The sequence below is a fragment of the Trachypithecus francoisi genome, unplaced genomic scaffold, assembly GCF_009764315.1.
Source record: "Trachypithecus francoisi isolate TF-2019V2 unplaced genomic scaffold, Tfra_2.0 Lachesis_group12, whole genome shotgun sequence".
Classification (NCBI taxonomy): domain Eukaryota; kingdom Metazoa; phylum Chordata; class Mammalia; order Primates; family Cercopithecidae; genus Trachypithecus; species Trachypithecus francoisi.
This window is the reverse complement of record NW_022681457.1, coordinates 39844304-39862981: the sequence shown is the minus strand read 5'-3', so window position 1 is coordinate 39862981 and position 18678 is coordinate 39844304. Positions and strand designations below refer to the sequence as shown.

The window sequence follows — 18678 nt, the reverse complement described above, 5'->3', positions numbered from 1 at the left end:
AACTAAGTTTAAATAATTAAAAAGTACACGCCTTTCAAAAAATAAGAAAATAAAATTGCTTTAAATGTATAAAAATTACTAGATTTGGAGACACCCAGGAATCAGACATATTTTATACTTAAAAAAATAAATCAGCCAGGTGCAGTAGCTCACACCTGTAATCCCAACACTTTAGAAGCACGAGGTGAGCGGATCACTTGGGCCCAGGAGTTTGAGACTAGCCTGGGCAACAAAGTGAGAACTCCATCCCTACAAAAAAAATTTACAAATTAGCCAGGCATGGTGGCGTGTGCCTGTAGTCCCAGGTACTCAGGAGGCTGCTGAGGCAGGAGGATGGCTTGAGTCCAGGAGGTCAAGGCTGCATATGGGCCATGATCATGCCACTGTATTCAAACCTGAGTGACAGAGTAAGACCCTGTATCCAAAATATATATATATATATATATTCATCCCAGTTAGAGTAAGTTAGTTCTATATGCCCCCAAAAAGGAAAGTGTGTATATACTTTTTCTTTTCTTTCCTTTTTGGGGGCATATAGAACTAACTTATTCTAACTGGGATGAATAAAATATTCAAGCAACCACTAGCCCTTCTTTCTTTTACAAGAAGTCCTTAAAAGCTTGCTAATGACTAGTGAATGTACAGTGAGCTAATATACTTCCCTGGCATTCTGAAATAATTTAAAATAAAGAATTCTTTTTGGCCGGGCGCGGTGGCTCAAGCCTGTAATCCCAGCACTTTGGGAGGCCGAGACGGGTGGATCACGAGGTCAGGAGATCGAGACCATCCTGGCTAACACGGTGAAACCCCGTCTCTACTAAAAAATACAAAAAATTAGCCGGGCGAGATGGCGGGCGCCTGTAGTCCCAGCTACTCGGGAGGCTGAGGCAGGAGAATGGCGTAAACCCGGGAGGCGGAGCTTGCAGTGAGCTGAGATCGCGCCACTGCACTCCAGCCTGGGTGACAGAGCGAGACTCCGTCTCAAAAAAAAAAAAAAAAAAAAAAAAAAATTCTTTTTGTTGTTTGATTTTGTTTTTTGAGACAGACTCTCTCTGTTGCCCAGGCTGGAGTGCAATGGCACAGTCTGGGCTCACTGTAACCTCCACCTCCCGGGTTCGAGTGATTTTCCTATTTCAGCCTCCCAAGTAGCGGGGACTACAGGCATGCGCCACAACACCTGGCTAATTTAAAATGAAGTGTTCTTTTTTTTTTTTTTGAGACGGAGTCTCGCTCTGCCACCCAGGCTGGAGTGCAGTGGCCGGATCTCAGCTCACTGCAAGCTCCGCCTCCCGGGTTTACGCCATTCTCCTGCCTCAGCCTCCCGAGTAGCTGGGACTACAGGCGCCCGCCACGTCGCCCGGCTAGTTTTTTGTATTTTTTTAGTAGAGACGGGGTTTCACCGTGTTAGTCAGGATGGTCTCGATCTCCTGACCTCGTGATCCGCCCGTCTCGGCCTCCCAAAGTGCTGGGATTACAGGCTTGAGCCACCGCGCCTGGCCTAAAATGAAGTGTTCTTTACGCTGATTTTAAACACTGAGTGAGGCCCAGGATGACAGCTCACACCTCTAATCACAGTACTTTACGAGGCCAAGGCAAAAGGATCACTTGAGTCTAGTAGTTCAAGACCAGCTGAGCAACACAGTGAGACCTCATATCTACAAAAAATAAAACAAATTAGCCAGGTGTGGTGGCATGCACCTGTAGTCCTAGCTACTTGGGCAGCTGAGGCAGGAGGACCACTTGAGCCCAAGGAGTTGAGGCTGCAATGAGCCATGATCACGACGCCACTGTACTTCAAGCCTGGGCAACAGAGCAAGACTGTCTCAAAACGAAAAAACAAAACCGAAAACACCGTATTAGCCAAAAAGCTAAAAAAAAAGAGCTACAGGGCCGGGCACGGTGGCTCAAGCCTGTAATCCCAGCACTTTGGGAGGCCGAGACGGGCGGATCACGAGGTCAGGAGATCGAGACCATCCTGGCGAACACGGTGAAACCCCGTCTCTACTAAAAAATACAAAAAACTAGCCGGGCGAGGTGGCGGCGCCTGTAGTCCCAGCTACCCGGGAGGCTGAGGCAGGGAGCTGAGGCAGGAGAATGGCTAAACCCGGGAGGCGGAGCTTGCAGTGAGCTGAGATCCGGCCACAGCACTCCAGCCCGGGTGACAGAGAGAGACTCCGTCTCAAAAAAAAAAAAAAAAAAAAAAAGAGCTACAGTTTCTAGATCATTTCAAATGGGTCTTTATAAACTAGTATTTCATTATAACACTTTTCCTGTGTTGAAATATCACACTATTTAGACCAGTGCTGTCCAACAGAAATATAAAGCAAGCTACAAATGCAAGCCACATTTCTAGAAACCATATTTTAAAAGTAAAAAGAAACGTGAAATTAATTTTAATAATGTATTTTATTTAACCTAGTAAAACCAAAATATTATCATTGCAGCATTTAATCAAAATACAAATTATCAATGAAATACTTTACATTCTTTATTTTTTGTACTAAATATTTGAAATACAGTACGTATTTTACACTTTGACCTCAATTCAGATAGGTACATTTCAGTAGCTTAACAGCCTCATGTGGCTAGTGGCTACTGTGTTGGACAGTGCAGATCTAGCAGTTCCTTCTAGTCAGCAGTGCTATAATCCAGTTTTTTCAGAAACCTCAGCCTGTGAACCTCAGCCCAAGTATACCACATATATATACCTCTCACATGCACACTTAGGGTAAATAAAGTCTTAACAAGTGAACTCTAAAAAGATGTTCATTTTTACTTATAAAATAGTATTACATCATTCATCTATATAAAAGATGTGAGCATTTTTTTCAAAATAATACTTTACACTTAAAGTAGTAGGAATGGATTTACACATACTTAGTTGACATATACTTTCACCAATGTTTAACTGTAAAAGCGACACTAGGAAATGAGGAATCTATGTGATTTTCACTTTTACGTTTTCTAAAATGTCTCTTCTCATACTCTTTTCTTATATGTGGCCTGAGATGTTATCTTAACTGGCTCATGAGGAAAAGGAGAGTAGTTTAAAAAAAAAGAGAGAGAGAGAGAGAGTTTAAGGAGTACAGAGAAAAAAAATGTCTGTAGCCCAAGAGATAAGGCAGCAGGAGAGGATATGCAGCTGTTTCACTGAAATATTAGGCTCTTAGCCAAGACTGTAACAGATTATTTAGCAAGTTTGTTCAGCTAATTGTTTACAATTCTCAAATAATTTTTTTCTTTTTTTCTTTTTTTTTTTTTTGAGACAGTCTTGCTCTGTCACCCAGGCTAGAGTGCAGTGGTTTGATTACGGCTCACTGGAGTCTCAGCCTCCAGGGCTCAAGCAATCCTCCCAACTCAGCCTTCCAAATAGCTAGGACTACAGGCATGTGCCACCAAGCCTAGCTATTTTTTTTGTTTTCTTTTTTTTTTGTAGATATAGGGTCTCCCTATTTTGCTCAGGCTAGTCTTGAACTCCTGGGCTGAAGCTATCTTCCCACCTCAGCCTCCCAAAGTGCTAGGATTACAGGTGTGAGCCATTGTGCCTGGCCTCTCAAATGATTTAATTTAAATCAGTACCAGACTTTATGAATTATCTTCATAGTATATTGCATCCATTAAGACATAATCATCAAACCACTGCTACCATGGAGACTTAACTATGATTCAAAGACTTTAATAATGGCTAACAAATATAAGTATTAGAACATTTATATAAATAAGCCAACATGTCCTATAGCATTTACCAACTACCATAAAATTGGGCCATTGACTACCTAGTCCCAAATGCATGAGCTTGAACTATTGTAACTGTCTAAAGAAGGATATTTATAGTAAGAGAAAAAAAATAGGATCTCTAAAATAATTTAGCTGTAAATGGATGGGTTTTAATGTTCGAGTTATTAACATTTCAAAAATATAACCTTTTTATTATCTAAGTCAAATCAGCATACCAAGCCAACCATTACTGAGACCCCACTGTGCTATACTATTACATGTAACATGAAGGATACAACAGTGTAATACATAGTCCCTACCCTTATGGAGTTTATACTATAAATAGGCCAGGCGCGGTGGCTCACGCCTGTATCCCAGCACCTTAGAAGGCCAAGGAGGGAGGATCAATTGAAGTCAGGAGTTCAAGACCAGGCTGGCCAACATGGTGAAACCCCATCTCTACTAAAAATACAAAACAATTAGCCAGATGCGGTGGCACACACTTGTAGTCCCAGCTACTTGGGAGGCTGAGGCAGGAGAATTGCTTAAACCCGGGAGGTGGGGGTTGCAGTGAGCCAAGATCATTCCACTGCACTCCAGCCTGGGTGACAGAGTGAGACTCCGTCTCAAAAAAGAAAAAAAAAAGAAAAAGGAGCTTATACTGCAACTACATAAAGTAATACGTACTGTCTATTGTTGCTTTTGCCAGACAGTGGTAGAGCTGAGTAGTTGCAGCAGAGACTGTATGGCCCACAAGGCCTAAAATAGTTACCGTCTGGCCCTTACCAGGAAATGTTTGCCAACTTCCGCTTTATACAAATTATTCTTCACTGGAGGGAGAGGAAAGTCTAAATAAAGCACTAAACATGATAAAATTTTATTGCATCTGGCAAACTTTAAAAACTATAGTTTTTACAATAAACACTCAGAAATAGGCCAGGCGCAGTGGCTCAAGCTTGCAATCCTAGCACTTTGGGAGGCTGAGGCAGACAGATGACCTGAGGTCAGGAGTTCGAGACCAGCCTGGCCAACAGGCCAGGTGAAACCCTGTCTCTACTAAAAATACAAAAATTAGCCAGGTGTGGTAGCACATGCCTGTAATTCCAGCTACTCAGGAGGCTGAGGCAGGATAATCGCCTGAACCTGGGAGACAGAGGTTGTAGTGAGCTGAGATTGCACCATTGCACTCCAGCCTGGGCAACAGAGTGAGACTGTGTCTCAAAAAAAAATAATAAAGGTCAACATGCTTTTGCTTGTCTGATGGTAAAACTAACATGCTGATTCTCAACCTGGACATAACTGCTAAAGGGAATATATTATAATTTTTTTTTTTTTTTTTGAGACAGAGTCTCGCTCTGTCGCCCGGGCTGGAGTGCAGTGGCCAGATCTCAGCTCACTGCAAGCTCCGCCTCCCGAGTTTACGCCATTCTCCTGCCTCAGCCTCCCAAGTAGCTGGGACTACAGGTGCCCGCCACCTCGCCCAACTAGATTTTTGTATTTTTAGTAGAGATGGGGTTTCACCGTGTTAGCCAGGATGGTCTCGATCTCCTGACCTCGTGATCCGCCCGTCTTGGCCTCCCAAAGTGCTGGGATTACAGGCTTGAGCCACCGCGCCCGGCCTATATTATAATATTTAAAGTGTGAGGTGAGATGCTTATCAAAAAGGGTGGCATGTTTTAAAAGGCAGAGAAAGACTGTTTAATAATCATACCTCTGTATTGTTCCCCTTGACCATTCCCATCTAATTCATCGGTTCTACTCATAAATGATTTTGGTTATTTCCCAAAACGAAATTTACCCTGAAGTAGTTGATTCTCATTTGTTATGTTCTATAAAATCCATAGTTATGTTCTATAAAACATTTGCCATGGTTATGTTCTATAAAATCATCCCGAATGCTAAATTAGAGAATACTGAACCATTGCCCCTAAGGAAATACACTGTTAGGTTCCTGCCAGGCTCTGGTCACATTTCATCACTGATCAATACATAACCTCTTCTATGTGTATTTCTGTTAAAGACACCTTAATAATATATATTGTTGATTCACTGACATTGAACTCATAGCCAACAGAACTATGACTCATGCCTGATAAAGCTTACCTAACACGAATTTTCTCTGTAAAGCACAACACAGCCTTCTTGTGCTCAGCAACACTAGACAGCACTTTAGCACTATGCTTAGAGGCCATTTTAAATAGTAAAGTCACCGATAAAAAAAACAGAAAGCACAAAAATACAAAAATGTGGCACTAAATGGACCATGAAAAGGAGACTTGTTTAGAAGTATGAGAGCTGAAACATGAGGGCAGAGCACTGACTTGTTCAACCTCAGCTAGTTCATTTTTTCTGTGCGGAGATGGTGGGAGGGGTCGCACTATGTTGCCCAGGCTGGTCTTCAACTCCTGGCCTCAAGCAATCCTTCTGCCTCAGCCTCCCAAGGTGGTGGGATTACAGATGTGAGCCTCTGTGCAAAGCTCAGCTAGTTCTTAAATTTTTTGCCACTCTGAACATGCGTATGTCTAAAAATGACCTTGAAAGCATTTTGAGTATTCATTTTGGGGTTACAAATACATTTCGGTGAGTAGGCAAATTCATAAACACAGAATTGACAAATAATGAGAATCAACTGTATAATAATACCATTACTGAGAATCTTCTGCATTAACCATAATCAGTTAAAAAAATTGTTTTTGAACAACGGTAACATTAACAAGTACACAGTCACCAAAGTTAATACCTTTGAAGTGATTATTTGTTATATATAAAGCAAGTAGGGTATGCGTGTAGGTGTATCTCCCTCTTCCCTACACCAGGAGCCCTTCACCTAGCTTACTCCTGCTTTGAGACTCACCCTGTAGTTGGGCTTCTGTGAAGCTCAAATTTGGGTTAGATTCCCTGGACCTTGAGCTCCTACACTTCCCCCCATATCTCCACTGTACCTTACATAACCATCTGTGTGTTTAATGCCCTATCCACTGGATTGTAACCAGTGGGGTCTTGTTTTATTTTATTTCTAGAACAAGGTGTTTACAATACATTGCTGTTCAATAAACTTTTACTGAATGAATGAATCACAAAGAGATGAGTAATAACAAAAACCTAAAGTAGGATGACTATGATATAAACAGACCAACAGGTAGGATTAAGTAGTAAGAAATAGCATCTGTATAATTTGCCCATCAGCTGGATGTAGGGAAGAGGAAGGATTTCAGACTGCCCATTTCTGGATTGACAAAGGTGTGCACAGTTGTGCTACTAATGAAAGTTTAAAATATAAGAAGAGTACTTTTGAAGTGGAAAGACAAGTTCTACTGTGAACATTCCTGTAACCTTATTAATAACCCCTTCATCTACGCTACTTCAATAGTTGATAAGTTTTGCTGCCTAAGACTGCATTCCTAGTTACTTATTTCTCTGGCTAACTACCTCATTAAAATGTAAGATAATATAAGGTAAATTTTATTTAATTTTTGACTCTCCAAAAACCAGCACAATGATAGCGTTGCATCTCTAAATCAATCTTGGAACTACCTATCATTGGACTTAAGAGATTCTTACTTAAAGCTGAAGGCATCCTGACACCACTAGTATCCACAAACCAAAAGATAGAAACTATTTCATGAAGGATATAGAAAAGTAAAGAAAGATGATAGAAAAGTATCTGTAAGAGTGAGAACAATTTTGGTTTCAGTAGTAATAGTTAATCCTGGTAAGCACTCAAAAAAAATTAACAATGTGCAAGCATTATTCTAAAAACACATGTATCTTCATTTAATCTCTCAGAATTCTATGAGGTAGATAGAATTGTGACCAACAAAAGTAGAAGACAGAATGCAGTAAACTGACCATTAAGAGGGAAATGAAAATGAAATAGTAAATTTAAATATTTCTAAAAAGCTGTCTGAAGTAAAGGACATAGTGTTGTAACAAAGAAAAGATAAGGGAGGTTTTAAGATAGTCCAGAGAAGAAGAAAACAATATAGAGGAGGATATTTAAAAACATATAAGACATATAATAAAAGAAGTAATTGCTTAAATGACATCTCAAAGAAGATAAGATTTGATGTGATTTGATACCAAGTGTACCAGTAGATGACACTTGAAAAAAATTAGAGGTGGGCTCTGAGATCAAAAGGAAATAGACGACAATTTATAAATTTGAAAGTAAAAGGACTAGGAAGACAAAGAAATTCATATACAGTATCAATACTCTGTTTAAAAAGAGAGGGGTCGGGGGACATCCACTGCTAAGGATTCAGAGTAAAGTAGGGTGTTTGATAAGAATGGTGGTATTTCAGTATGTCAGTTATGGAAAATACAGAAGCAGAAACAATTACTAAATCCCACTAAGGACCCAGCTGAAACCAGAAACCATCATGAATGAACATTCATTTATTTACAAATTTTTATTACGGACCTTTCATATGCCAAGGCACCTTTCTAGGTGCTAGGGATACAGTATGAACAAAAATCCCTGCCTCATTCTCTGTACATTCTAGTGGAGGGAGAGATAATAAAAATTTTTAAATACTGTGAGTTGTGTTAGATAGTGGTAGAAGCTAAGAAAAATAAAGCAGAAAACGGAAATAAGGATGTTAAAAATTTAGATGGGGGGCCAGAAATGATTTCAGAGAAAATGATATTCGCACCACTATCTGAAAGGAGGAAAGCTATGCATCCGTATGGTAGAACTTATCGGATAGAGGGAAATATCAAACACCAAAGCAGGCCGGGCGCGGTGGCTCAAGCCTGTAATCTCAGCACTTTGGGAGGCCGAGACGGGCGGATCACGAGGTCAGGAGATCGAGACCATCCTGGCTAACACGGTGAAACCCCGTCTCTACTAAAAAAAAAACTACAAAAAACTAGCCGGGCGAGGTGGCGACGCCTGTAGTCCCAGCTACCCGGGAGGCTGAGGCAGGAGAATGGTGTGAACCCGGGAGGCGGAGCTTGCAGTGAGCTGAGATCCGGCCACAGCACTCCAGCCTGGGTGACAGAGCGAGACTCCGTCTCAAAAAAAACAAAACAAAACAAAACAAAAAAAAAAAACAAAAAAAAACACCAAAGCCTAGAAGTGAGGAAATGCAAGGCATCTTTGAGGAACTGCAAGATGGCTGAGTCTGAATGATAGAGATGGTGAAGGGGCTGAAAGATGATCAGAGAAATAATAGTTGCAATACAGAGCCTTGTAGGCCACTAAGGACTTTGACTTACATTCTGAGGGAAGATACAATGCCATTGGTGGGTTTTATGCAGACTGATAGGTCATTTTGATTCTTAAGAGCGTGGGAAAGATGGTGGGCAAGGGTGGAAGACCAGTAAGAACTGATGGGCACAGTGGCTCGGACCTGTAATCCCAGCACTTTGGGATGCTGAGGCAGGAAGATAGCTTGAGGCCAGGAGTTTCACACTAGCCTAGGCAATATAACGATACTCCAACTCTACAAAAGATAAAAAGTGTCAGCCAGATATGGTGCCATGTGCCTGTAACTCTAGCTACTCAGAAGGCCAAGGCAGGATTGCTTGAGCACAGGAGTTTGAGGTTACAGAGAGCTCTGATTATACCACTGCACTCAAGCCTGAGAGACAAAGTGAGACACTGTCTCTGGAAAAAAAAAATTATTTATACACACACACACACACACACATTCAGGTGGTTTGGCCCACGATGTAGCAGTGGAGGTGACGAGAAGTGGTGAACTTCTGGATATATTTTAAAGGTAGAGCCAACAGGATTTCCTGGTGAATCAGACAGGAGATATGAGGAAAAATCAATAATGACACCAAGGTTTTTCAACTTCAGCAAACAGAGAACAGACTTGCTACTTACTAAAATAGAGAGGGGAGAAGGGAGAAACTGGGGAGTTCAATATTGGACATATAAAATAAAGATGCACGGGGCCAGGCGCAGTGGCTCAAACTGGTAATCTCAGCACTTTGGGAGGCCAAGGCAGGATTGCTTGAGGCCAGGAGTTTCAGACCAGTCTAGGCAACATAGTGAGACCCCCATCTCTACAAAAAATTTAAAAATTAGCCAGGTGTGCTGATGCATGCCTGTAGTCCTACTACTCAGGAGGCTGAGGCAGGGGGATCACTTGAGCCCAGGAGCTCAAGGCTGCGGTAAGCTATAATTGCACCACTGCATTTCAGTTTGAGGGACAGAGATCCTGTCTCTTAAAAAAATAATAAATAAGATGCATGGAAATTCCAGTAGGCAGTTGGATATGTGAGTCTGGCATTCACAGCAGTCCAGACAAAAGACAAAAATTTGGGAAGAGTGTAGGTGATATTTAAAATCATGAGTCTAGAGGAAATTACTAGAATCATAGACAGGGTAAAAGGGCACAAGGATTGAGTCCTAGCATTCACAAATGCAGTAGTAATAATAACTATTACTAGGAAAGTGGGGCCTCTCCCTCACTCCTGAGATGATCCTAATTATTCTAAGCCAGTATGACACTTGATAGAGTAAGCCTGTGACTCAGCTCTGGTCTAGACAAGGCTATAAGATTGGCAGTTGTGGGCAGGGGTAGAGGGTAGGGTTGGTAGCAGAAACTTTCCCCTTCCATTTAACAATCATGAATGCATGACACCTGGAACTGTGGCAACCATTATGCAATCATTAGGGGAGTTAAGTCAAGAAGCTGAGGATGGTAGAGGGCAAAGATGAAAAAAACATGGGTACCTCATAAATTGCTGAGCTGCTATCAACCAGCCTTAGAGCCACTCTACCCCTGGACTTTTTGTTATTATTTAAGCCACTTAAAAAGGGTTTTCATTACTTGTGGTCAAAAGTATCTGGATACAATAATCTCATTTAATTTTTTTTTTTTTTTTTTTTGAGACGGAGTCTTGCTATCACCCAGGCTGGAGTGCAGTGGCCGGATCTCAGCTCACCGCAAGCTCCGCCTCCCAGGTTCACGCCATTCTCCTGCCTCAGCCTCCGGAGTAGCTAGGACTACAGGCGCCCGCCACGTCGCCCGGCTAGTTTTTTCTATTTTTTAGTAGAGACGGGGTTTCACCGTGTTAGCCAGGATGGTCTCGATCTCCTGACCTCGTGATCCACCCATCTCGGCCTCCCAAAGTGCTGGGATTACAGGCTTGAGCCACCTTGCCCGGCCTCCTCATTTAATTTTCAAAACAATGCTTAGGGTGCCAAAGAGTAAACAAACTCAAAAAAGGTTAAAGATTTTAGCAAGATCACGGAAGTAGCAAATGGCGATTTGAAGTTCATCTGACTCCAAAGTCTATTTGAACTGATTAAGAGTTGTTGATTTAAAGAATGGACACTACTAAAAGGCAAAGGGGAGTGGGAGTTGAGAATTACTGAAGTGACTGGCAAAGAAGGAAAGCTAGCAAGTAAGAGATGGAAAGAAAAGAGAAGTGTCAAAAGACTAGAGGAATGGAAGAAGTACATTAGGAAACAAACTGACGAGGTCGTCTTGAGCAAAATATCAGACTTGAAGATTTTTATTGTTTGAGTTGTCTGGATGAAGACTAGACGCAGGCTGTGGCCATAAGTAGTGAGGAAATCGCATTCTGAGTAGTTAAGGATTAATGTAGTAATATTTACTACATGGCACACATTATTTTATGCACTTGGGATTCAGGGGTATGTGATCTGAGATGAAGTTCCTGAGCTGTAACCTGGCCCAAGGCTTGAAGTCTTTACCCCAAGATATAAACAGAGCAAATGAATCAGGCTGACAATAAGGATGACAATGACTCACATTCATGAGCTTGTTTCAAATAATTTAACACACACTAGGAAATTAAATATTTAATGAATGAATGATCTATCTGATCAGCTTCTCCCATTCTGACTCTTCAAACCATTGCTTAATAAGCTACAGGCTATTATTGGTTAGACTGATACAAATAATTGTCTGAAAATAATAGGGAGTCTCTGCAAAGTGATCCATGGTTTCATTCCACCTTCACTCACTAGCATGTTCAAGACAAGACGGTGAGATATATGTCTATTTTCTTTACTACTGTAGCTCTAGCACTTAGAACAATGCTCAGAATTCTTGTTGAATTGAATAAATGAATAGATTAATTAGGACCTACTAGATGCCAGGCATTATTTTCATCTCAAAGGTAAATAAGATAGCTCCTGCCCTTGACAGTTTACTACCACTTAAAGGCTCTAACTAAAACCTCTCAATCTTCATTTATATCAAAGTGCACAGTTAAGGAGCAAGGCTGCTAAGAATCTAAAGGTAATATCTGTCCTGGATAAAAGGAGTTTAAAGCTTAACAAGCACTTAAATTTTTTTAAATTACCATTCTTGCTTGAAAAATTAGTATTTGTATTATTGCTACAATTAGATAACCTGGCATAAACAATGATTATGATAAATCACAGAAAAACACTACCTCCAGATGTTTCTTCTAAAAAAAATTAATTCCTTTTTCTTAAGTACATGTCCCTTCAAATATTTTTTTAAATGAAGTGAAAATATCAGTTAATATGAAGCAACATAAAAGAACAAATGGAATCAGAAGGCAAATTCCAAAGAGATCACTGCTATAAATAGAGACATGGAAATGTCAGAACAGAGAAGCAAAGTTCCACTAAAAAACAATAAAATTGTTATACCAAATGAGTCTTGTATCTCGAACCCACCCACTTCCAGTTAAGGATTTCACTGGCAAAGATCCTTTTCAATAACCTATTTTCAGAACGAAATGTTGTCAGTAAAGGTAGACATCCTGATTACAAAAATTAAGATGTTTTTGGTTCTGTACAGATTCTTCTTCCTCTTGTACCTAAGAAGAAGACCTTCAACCCAAACACCGATGCTTCATATAGAAGATATTTCACAAAATAAAGAGCACTGGATTAGGAATCTAGTCTTGGCTCTGCAATTAATCTTGGCACTTTGTAGAAGGCACTCAGCAATCTGTGTTAGTTTCCTCTAACATGAAATGAAACAAATGGGCGAAATTACCTTCAAGGTCTTTCCAAGACTGATATTCTAAGAAAAGTTTGTGTGAAGCTACCCTTCAGTGCCATCTGGCCTTAAAGGCCCTCCACATTCATAATCATATGTAGCTTTGTAGGAAAATGTTAAGTGGAATAAATAATTCAACTTGATATTTATTTAACTTTTACCAACATAAAAGCATACTGGGCAAACCAAAGAATAAGACCCAGTCCTTGACCAGCCCTCTTTTATACAGAGGGAAAAAGGCAGAGGACAAAATTTCTGTATTCATAACATTTACTACAATCTAGCCAGGGAAACAAAATTTAATTCACTTTAATTCCTCAAATATTAAATATGTTTTGTGTAAAAGAGTAGTTTTCAAATCTTGATGAGTAGAATCGACTATGATGCTTACTTTCTAAAAAAAAAAAAAAAAAGAAAGAAAAAGAAAAGAAATATAGATTCTCCAAAACATGATTCAGTAGGTCCAGGTAGGGCTAAGGTATCTGCATTTCTGAAAAGCACTCTTGATGATGCTGGTGACCTTTTTGTTAAGAAATTCTGCCTTAGTCTAGCTAACAAAAAGTTTGAGTTAGTCCAGTTAAAAGGAAAACTTTCAATTGATTCGTGAATAGGACATGTCCCAATTAAAAGTAGTCCAATGGCTTAGGGCTGAAGGGATAGGAAGGACTTTCATAGGATGAATGCAGAAACAAGGCAAAACATTTGATTAAAGTGGAGCAATAGTCTGATTTGGACTGATCCAGTGAAAAGTCTCTAGTTAAAGATTAATGGGCAGTTTCTGATTGGTTAAGACAGTTTACATTGAGTTAGGTTTTGGTTTGCTTATGTAGGAAGACAGGGCACTGAAGGTACCTCAGTCTAATCACTTCCCATTTAATTATTTTAACAGTTTAAAAAAAGATGTTTCTGGACTCCGAATTCATCTCAAGACTATATACCCATAACTAGAAACAAACCGCAACCCATCAAAAATAAGCAAAAGTCAGCCAGAGCTTGTTCACTTGTGCATTTCAGCAGTTCTCAAATGTGTCTGCACTTTAGGATTAACCCAGGAAGCTTTTACGGATTCAAATATAGACCAATTAAACCAGTTTCTGGGAGTAGGAGTTAGGGCTAACCTTTCTTTCTTTTTTTTTGAGACAAATTCTTGGTCTGTCACCCAGGATGGAGTGCAGTGGTGCGATCTCGGCTTACTACAACCTCGGCCTCCCGGGTTCAGGCAATTCTCCTGCCTCAGCCTCCCGAGTAGCTGGGATTGCAGGCATCTGCCACCATGCCCAACTAATGTATTTTTAGTAGAGCCGGGGTTTCATCATGTTGGCTAGGCTGGTCTTGAACTCCCGACCTCAGGTGATCCACCCACCTCGGCTTCCCAAAGTGCTAGGATTACAGGCGTGAGGCACCACGCCCGGCCCACCTTTCATATTTTTTAAAAGCTCCCTGTAGCCGATGTGGGTAACCACTGAATAAATAAAAGGTCACTGCAATTGGTTAGTCAGGTTAAGTTTCATGAAAAAAGACTTTTTAATCTGGATTTTTTTATTTAGCTAAAGGTTAATGAAAAAGATAAATGTAATAGAAGAACTGATTATCTAAATATATGATCCAATAGGAAAAGAAACAATAAATGTTTTGACCACAAAAAAAGGGAGAATAAGAACAGTACATATGCAAATTTTAGACATTTTGTTTTTGAGGCAACATGCAAAACCAAAGTTTTGTAGGTAGTTGTGCAGACACAGATTTGGAAACATCTGGGAAATAAGTATAGGATCAATTTACAGGAAATTACAAGTATATTACTGCATATTTGTATATAGCAGCTTTATTATAAATTATTATAATGTATGCTATGGAATAAGCTAAACTCCATTAAGAACTGGATAAGGCCAATTATTTAATTTAGATGCTTTCAAGAGTCCCAAACTTTCAATCTAACATTATTACCTAAAGTAATAGGAAGCTGGGAGTGTTATGTCTTATAAGAAGAGGTGGAGAGTTCTAAATTTTTCTCTAAAAATTAATAATCTATTTTCTATATATCCTATGATGCCCTGTTATGTCTGCCATGATCATAGTCAAAGGACAGATCCTGGCAATGAATGTGTGGAGTAACCAAACAAATACTCCATTAATATTCAAAGAGTCCTTTTGTATAATACAGTAAAGATGTTTGTTCTTTTATTAGATTTGAAGAACACTGAAAAAGTTTGGAATGACACCTTAGCAACCCCCCAAATATTCCTCCCAGCTTCACTGAAGAGGTCCTAAAAAGCAGAGTTTATTTATATTTTCACAAAGAACCTTTATCTCAAGCATTAATTTTTTCAAAAGATTAAGCTATCAAGAATTCTATTCTGGCCGGGTGCGGTGGCTCATGCCTGTAATCCCAGCACTTTGGGAGGCCGAAGATGGATCACAAGGTCAGGAGTTCAAGACCAGCCTGGCCAACACGGTGAAACACTGTCTCTACTAAAAATACAAAAATTAGCTGGGCGTGGTGGTGGGTGCCTGTCATCCCAGCTACTCGGGAGGCTGACACAGAAGAATTGCTTGAAGCCAGGAGGTGGAGGTTACAGTGAGCCAAGATCATGCCACTGCACTCCAGTCTGGGAAACAGGGCGAGACTCTGTCTCAAAAAAAAATTAGTCGGGCATGGTGGTGCACACCTGTAATCCCAGCTACTCCAGAGGCTGAGATGCGAGAATCTCTTGAACCTCGGGGGGCTGAGGTTTCAGTGAGCCAAGATCGCGTCACTGCACTCCAGCCTGGGCAACAGAGCAAGCATTAAAAAAAAAAAAATTGAGGTCCTTACATATTTTTCAATATTCAATGATAACTAAAATAAATTGCGATATACATAAATTTGTTTTGAGGGTAAATTACAGCACTGTGGTAAATTACATTGATCCAAAGGTCTGATTGTATTGCCTAATTAATAAAATATGAAAAAATCAAGACATTCTCAAAATACAACTGGAAAATTTCTACCTAGCCACACACCCAACACTGCTTTTACTGTTTTTCTATATATTATGATTAGATCTGTAGTCCCACATGTGCACTGATTTTTCAAAAGGAAATCCCACCAAAATTTATAGGGATGGCCATGAACACTGAAAAAGATCATCAGAGATATAAATGAATACGACTGCATTAAAAGCTGATTAAAGGGAAATGATGGCTCACCTGTATCTACATGCATATTAACTGCTATTTTGGTGCTTGAGCAAATGAACACATTACTTCTAGGTTTTCAGAAAGAATGCAGCATATATTTCTCACAATTACTCTTAAGAGCTGCTGAAAAAGAATTTTTTTTAGATCTAACCAAATAATACCACGAATGCCACAAAGCTGAGAAAGTTCATTTTACCTCATTCTTTGTTATTTAAATAGAAATAATTTTGGAAAAATTATTTCTGTGACATACTCAATATCAATAGTAAGTATCGTAACGATTCCTGGAACTTACTACTATTAACACAGTAAACTACATGCCACGATATGTTGGAGAAAGTCTGAAGAAACGTAACATAAAATACCAATTTACACACACACACACACACACACACACACACACACACAGATACCTAGTCCTGTGATGACAATTCAGAAGTTTACCTTACATTTGAGTACCCACAGGCTGGGGTGGGAGAAACTACGCCTAAGAAGCTACAAAATCTATTTTGGCCAAGAAACAATGCTGTTCTTAACTTAAAAGACCTTAATAGGCCGGGCGCAGTGGCTCACGCCTGTAATCCTAGCACTTTTGGGAGGCTGAGGCGCGTGGATCAAGAGGTCAGGAGATCGAGACTATCCTGGCTAACACGGTGAAACCGCGTCTCTACTAAAAATACAAAAAATTAGCTGGAAGTGGTAGTGGGCGCCTGTAGTCCCAGGTACTCGGGAGGCTGAAGTAGGAAAATCGCTTGAACCCAGGAGGCGGAGGCTGCAGTGAACCGAGTCCCCGCCACTGCACTCCAGCCTAGGCAACAGAGCGAGACTCCGTCTCAAAAAAAAAAACAAAAAACAAAAACAAAAAAAAACCTTAACAAAAATGGCCATGGACACGTACAAATACTAGGTTACTAAATCTGGCTAACACTGAACTTTAAGAACAATCACGTTTTAGGATAAAGAAAAGGCAGCCATATTTTTACAGCCTCATCCACATTATTTTAAACAAAAACTTAAAATATGGTCGAGAACTAACAGGCTTCCAGCCTGAATTCAACACCCCCCTCGTGATAAAACTCAAAAATCTGACAGCCTGGAAGTAAAATACAGGGACACTTTACTACCCTGAAAATCATGCTGGGTTCCCGCTAGGCCGGGTAGACGTTTTCGGGAGCATCACCGCGCGGCGTCTCGGACGCGCTTCTCCAGGCGCCCTCCGAGCGGCAGCGCTCTCGAGACACTGTTGCGTCGCCGTCACGCCCGTCGTTGTCACGCCCTTCCCCGCGGACACCGAGAATGACCCATGGCGGAAAATTCTACCGCACTACCTCCCTGAGGCAGCGACCGGTAAGAAACAACCTTTTTCTTCAGGATTCCCACCACCCAATCCCACTCGCTGTCAACTGGCCACTGTCACCCACCACCCTGCAGGAACAATTACCCAGCCTCACCCCAAGAACGCGCGGAGAGGAGGCGCCAAAAGAAACCCTATTCTCGCGAAATCTTAAACTTAATTCTCGCGACGTCTCTGTTTCTGTCGTTCTTTTTCAGCCCTAGCCCCACACTAGCGCGTTGCCTCGGAAACATCGCGAGATTTCGTTCCTTCAGTCTCCACCCCTTTACGGCACGATGGTCGCGCAAGAATGTGATACAGCTTCGACGGCCGCCATTTTCTTTCTTTCTTAGCTGTTAGCTGAGAGGCAGTCTCTGAACGGGCGGCAGCGGCTAGCGTAGTGTAACCATGGCAGACTATTCAACAGTGCCTCCACCCTCTTCTGGCTCAGCTGGTGGCGGTGGTGGCGGCGGTGGTGGTGGAGGAGTTAACGACGCTTTCAAAGATGCACTGCAGAGAGCCCGGCAGGTAAGTGTGGACCGCGCGGCGGAATCCCGAAAGCTCACGGTAATTGGCCGCTAACTGGGTAGGCCGCTACCCTTTAGCGCATGAGGAAGAGGAAAGAGGTGTCCTTCCGGGCTGAAATGTGAAGAGACACGTTTCCCCTTGTTGGTAATAAAGGTTAGAGACCAGAACTCAGTTTTGTGTTTTTGGTGTGTAATCCACTTAGAACCCCGACGCGTGCTACGCAAAGAAGGCCTGAAGTCTTTCTCCCGCTTCTGCGGCACTCGTGTGTCGCCAGCGAGCTAGCTTAGCCTCCCCTTTTCCTCAAGATGAAGATCCTCTTCCAGGGGATAAAGCGCAGGTAGTTTCACACCATTTAATGGAAGGTTCTGGTAATCAGTTTGGGAAAGAACTAGGGTCGGTCTCCTGGAGCCATAGCAAGGGAAGGGATTTGTCGTTAAAGTAGCCTTTACAGCTCATTTCCGTTCCCTCTCGCAATTAAAACCGCTTTCGGTACCTTTTACCTTCACACCTCTACTAGGAAGGGACTTGAAAGCAGTCTTTTTCTGGGCGGGATTTACGCGTCAGTCTGTTCTAACAGTCAGTCCCCCTTTATTTCTCAAAATGGCCTCAGGCTCGTTATACCAGAGGTTTCAATTTGAATCTGCCTCTCTGTTAAGAGTCGTAAACTGACCAGACCTCTTTGTATTACGTAGTGCGTACATTTGCCCTGAAGACACCACTTTCCCAGACGAAAGCTGTTAAAATAGTGCGAGTATTCCAGGAAAATAGATTTCTTAATTTGAACTTTACGTTTTTAGATAGTCCCCTAATATGTTTAAAATTTCAGAATGTATGGTGTTGGTATGGATTTGCGTGTAAGCAAAAGAATTCTATTCTCCATGACACTATGCATATTGTACTAGGTGCTGGACATTTTTTACTAGTGTTAAGCTAATGGTAATTAGAAACCAGTGTTGTGCT

General features: G+C 41.1%; 2 protein-coding genes across 19 annotated transcripts in view; one reads left to right on the top strand and one right to left on the bottom strand.

Moving 5' to 3' along the window:
* DNAJB4 (DnaJ heat shock protein family (Hsp40) member B4) overlaps positions 1-17366 on the bottom strand; it is a 40221-nt gene extending 22855 nt beyond the window's left edge. Inside the window, exon 1 of one of the 2 annotated variants that reach the window (XM_033225384.1) lies at positions 16982-17366. The gene's annotated coding sequence lies outside the window, so the exon portion shown is untranslated. The remainder of the gene's footprint in view (positions 1-16981) is intronic. The other variant, XM_033225385.1, reaches the window with a different exon arrangement.
* A 47-nt stretch (positions 17367-17413) lies between these two features.
* Positions 17414-18678, top strand: part of FUBP1 (far upstream element binding protein 1) — a 40771-nt gene continuing 39506 nt past the window's right edge. For 11 of the 17 annotated variants that reach the window (XR_004440633.1, XR_004440639.1, XR_004440637.1 and 8 more), the window contains exon 1: positions 17479-17718. Coding sequence is in view for 11 of the 17 variants with exons in the window: in XM_033225364.1 (XP_033081255.1) it covers positions 17599-17718 (120 nt within the window). In the remaining 6 variants the exon portion in view is untranslated. Of the gene's footprint in view, positions 17719-18678 lie in introns of all 17 variants that reach the window. The other 6 variants (XM_033225366.1, XM_033225367.1, XM_033225372.1 and 3 more) reach the window with 1 other exon arrangement.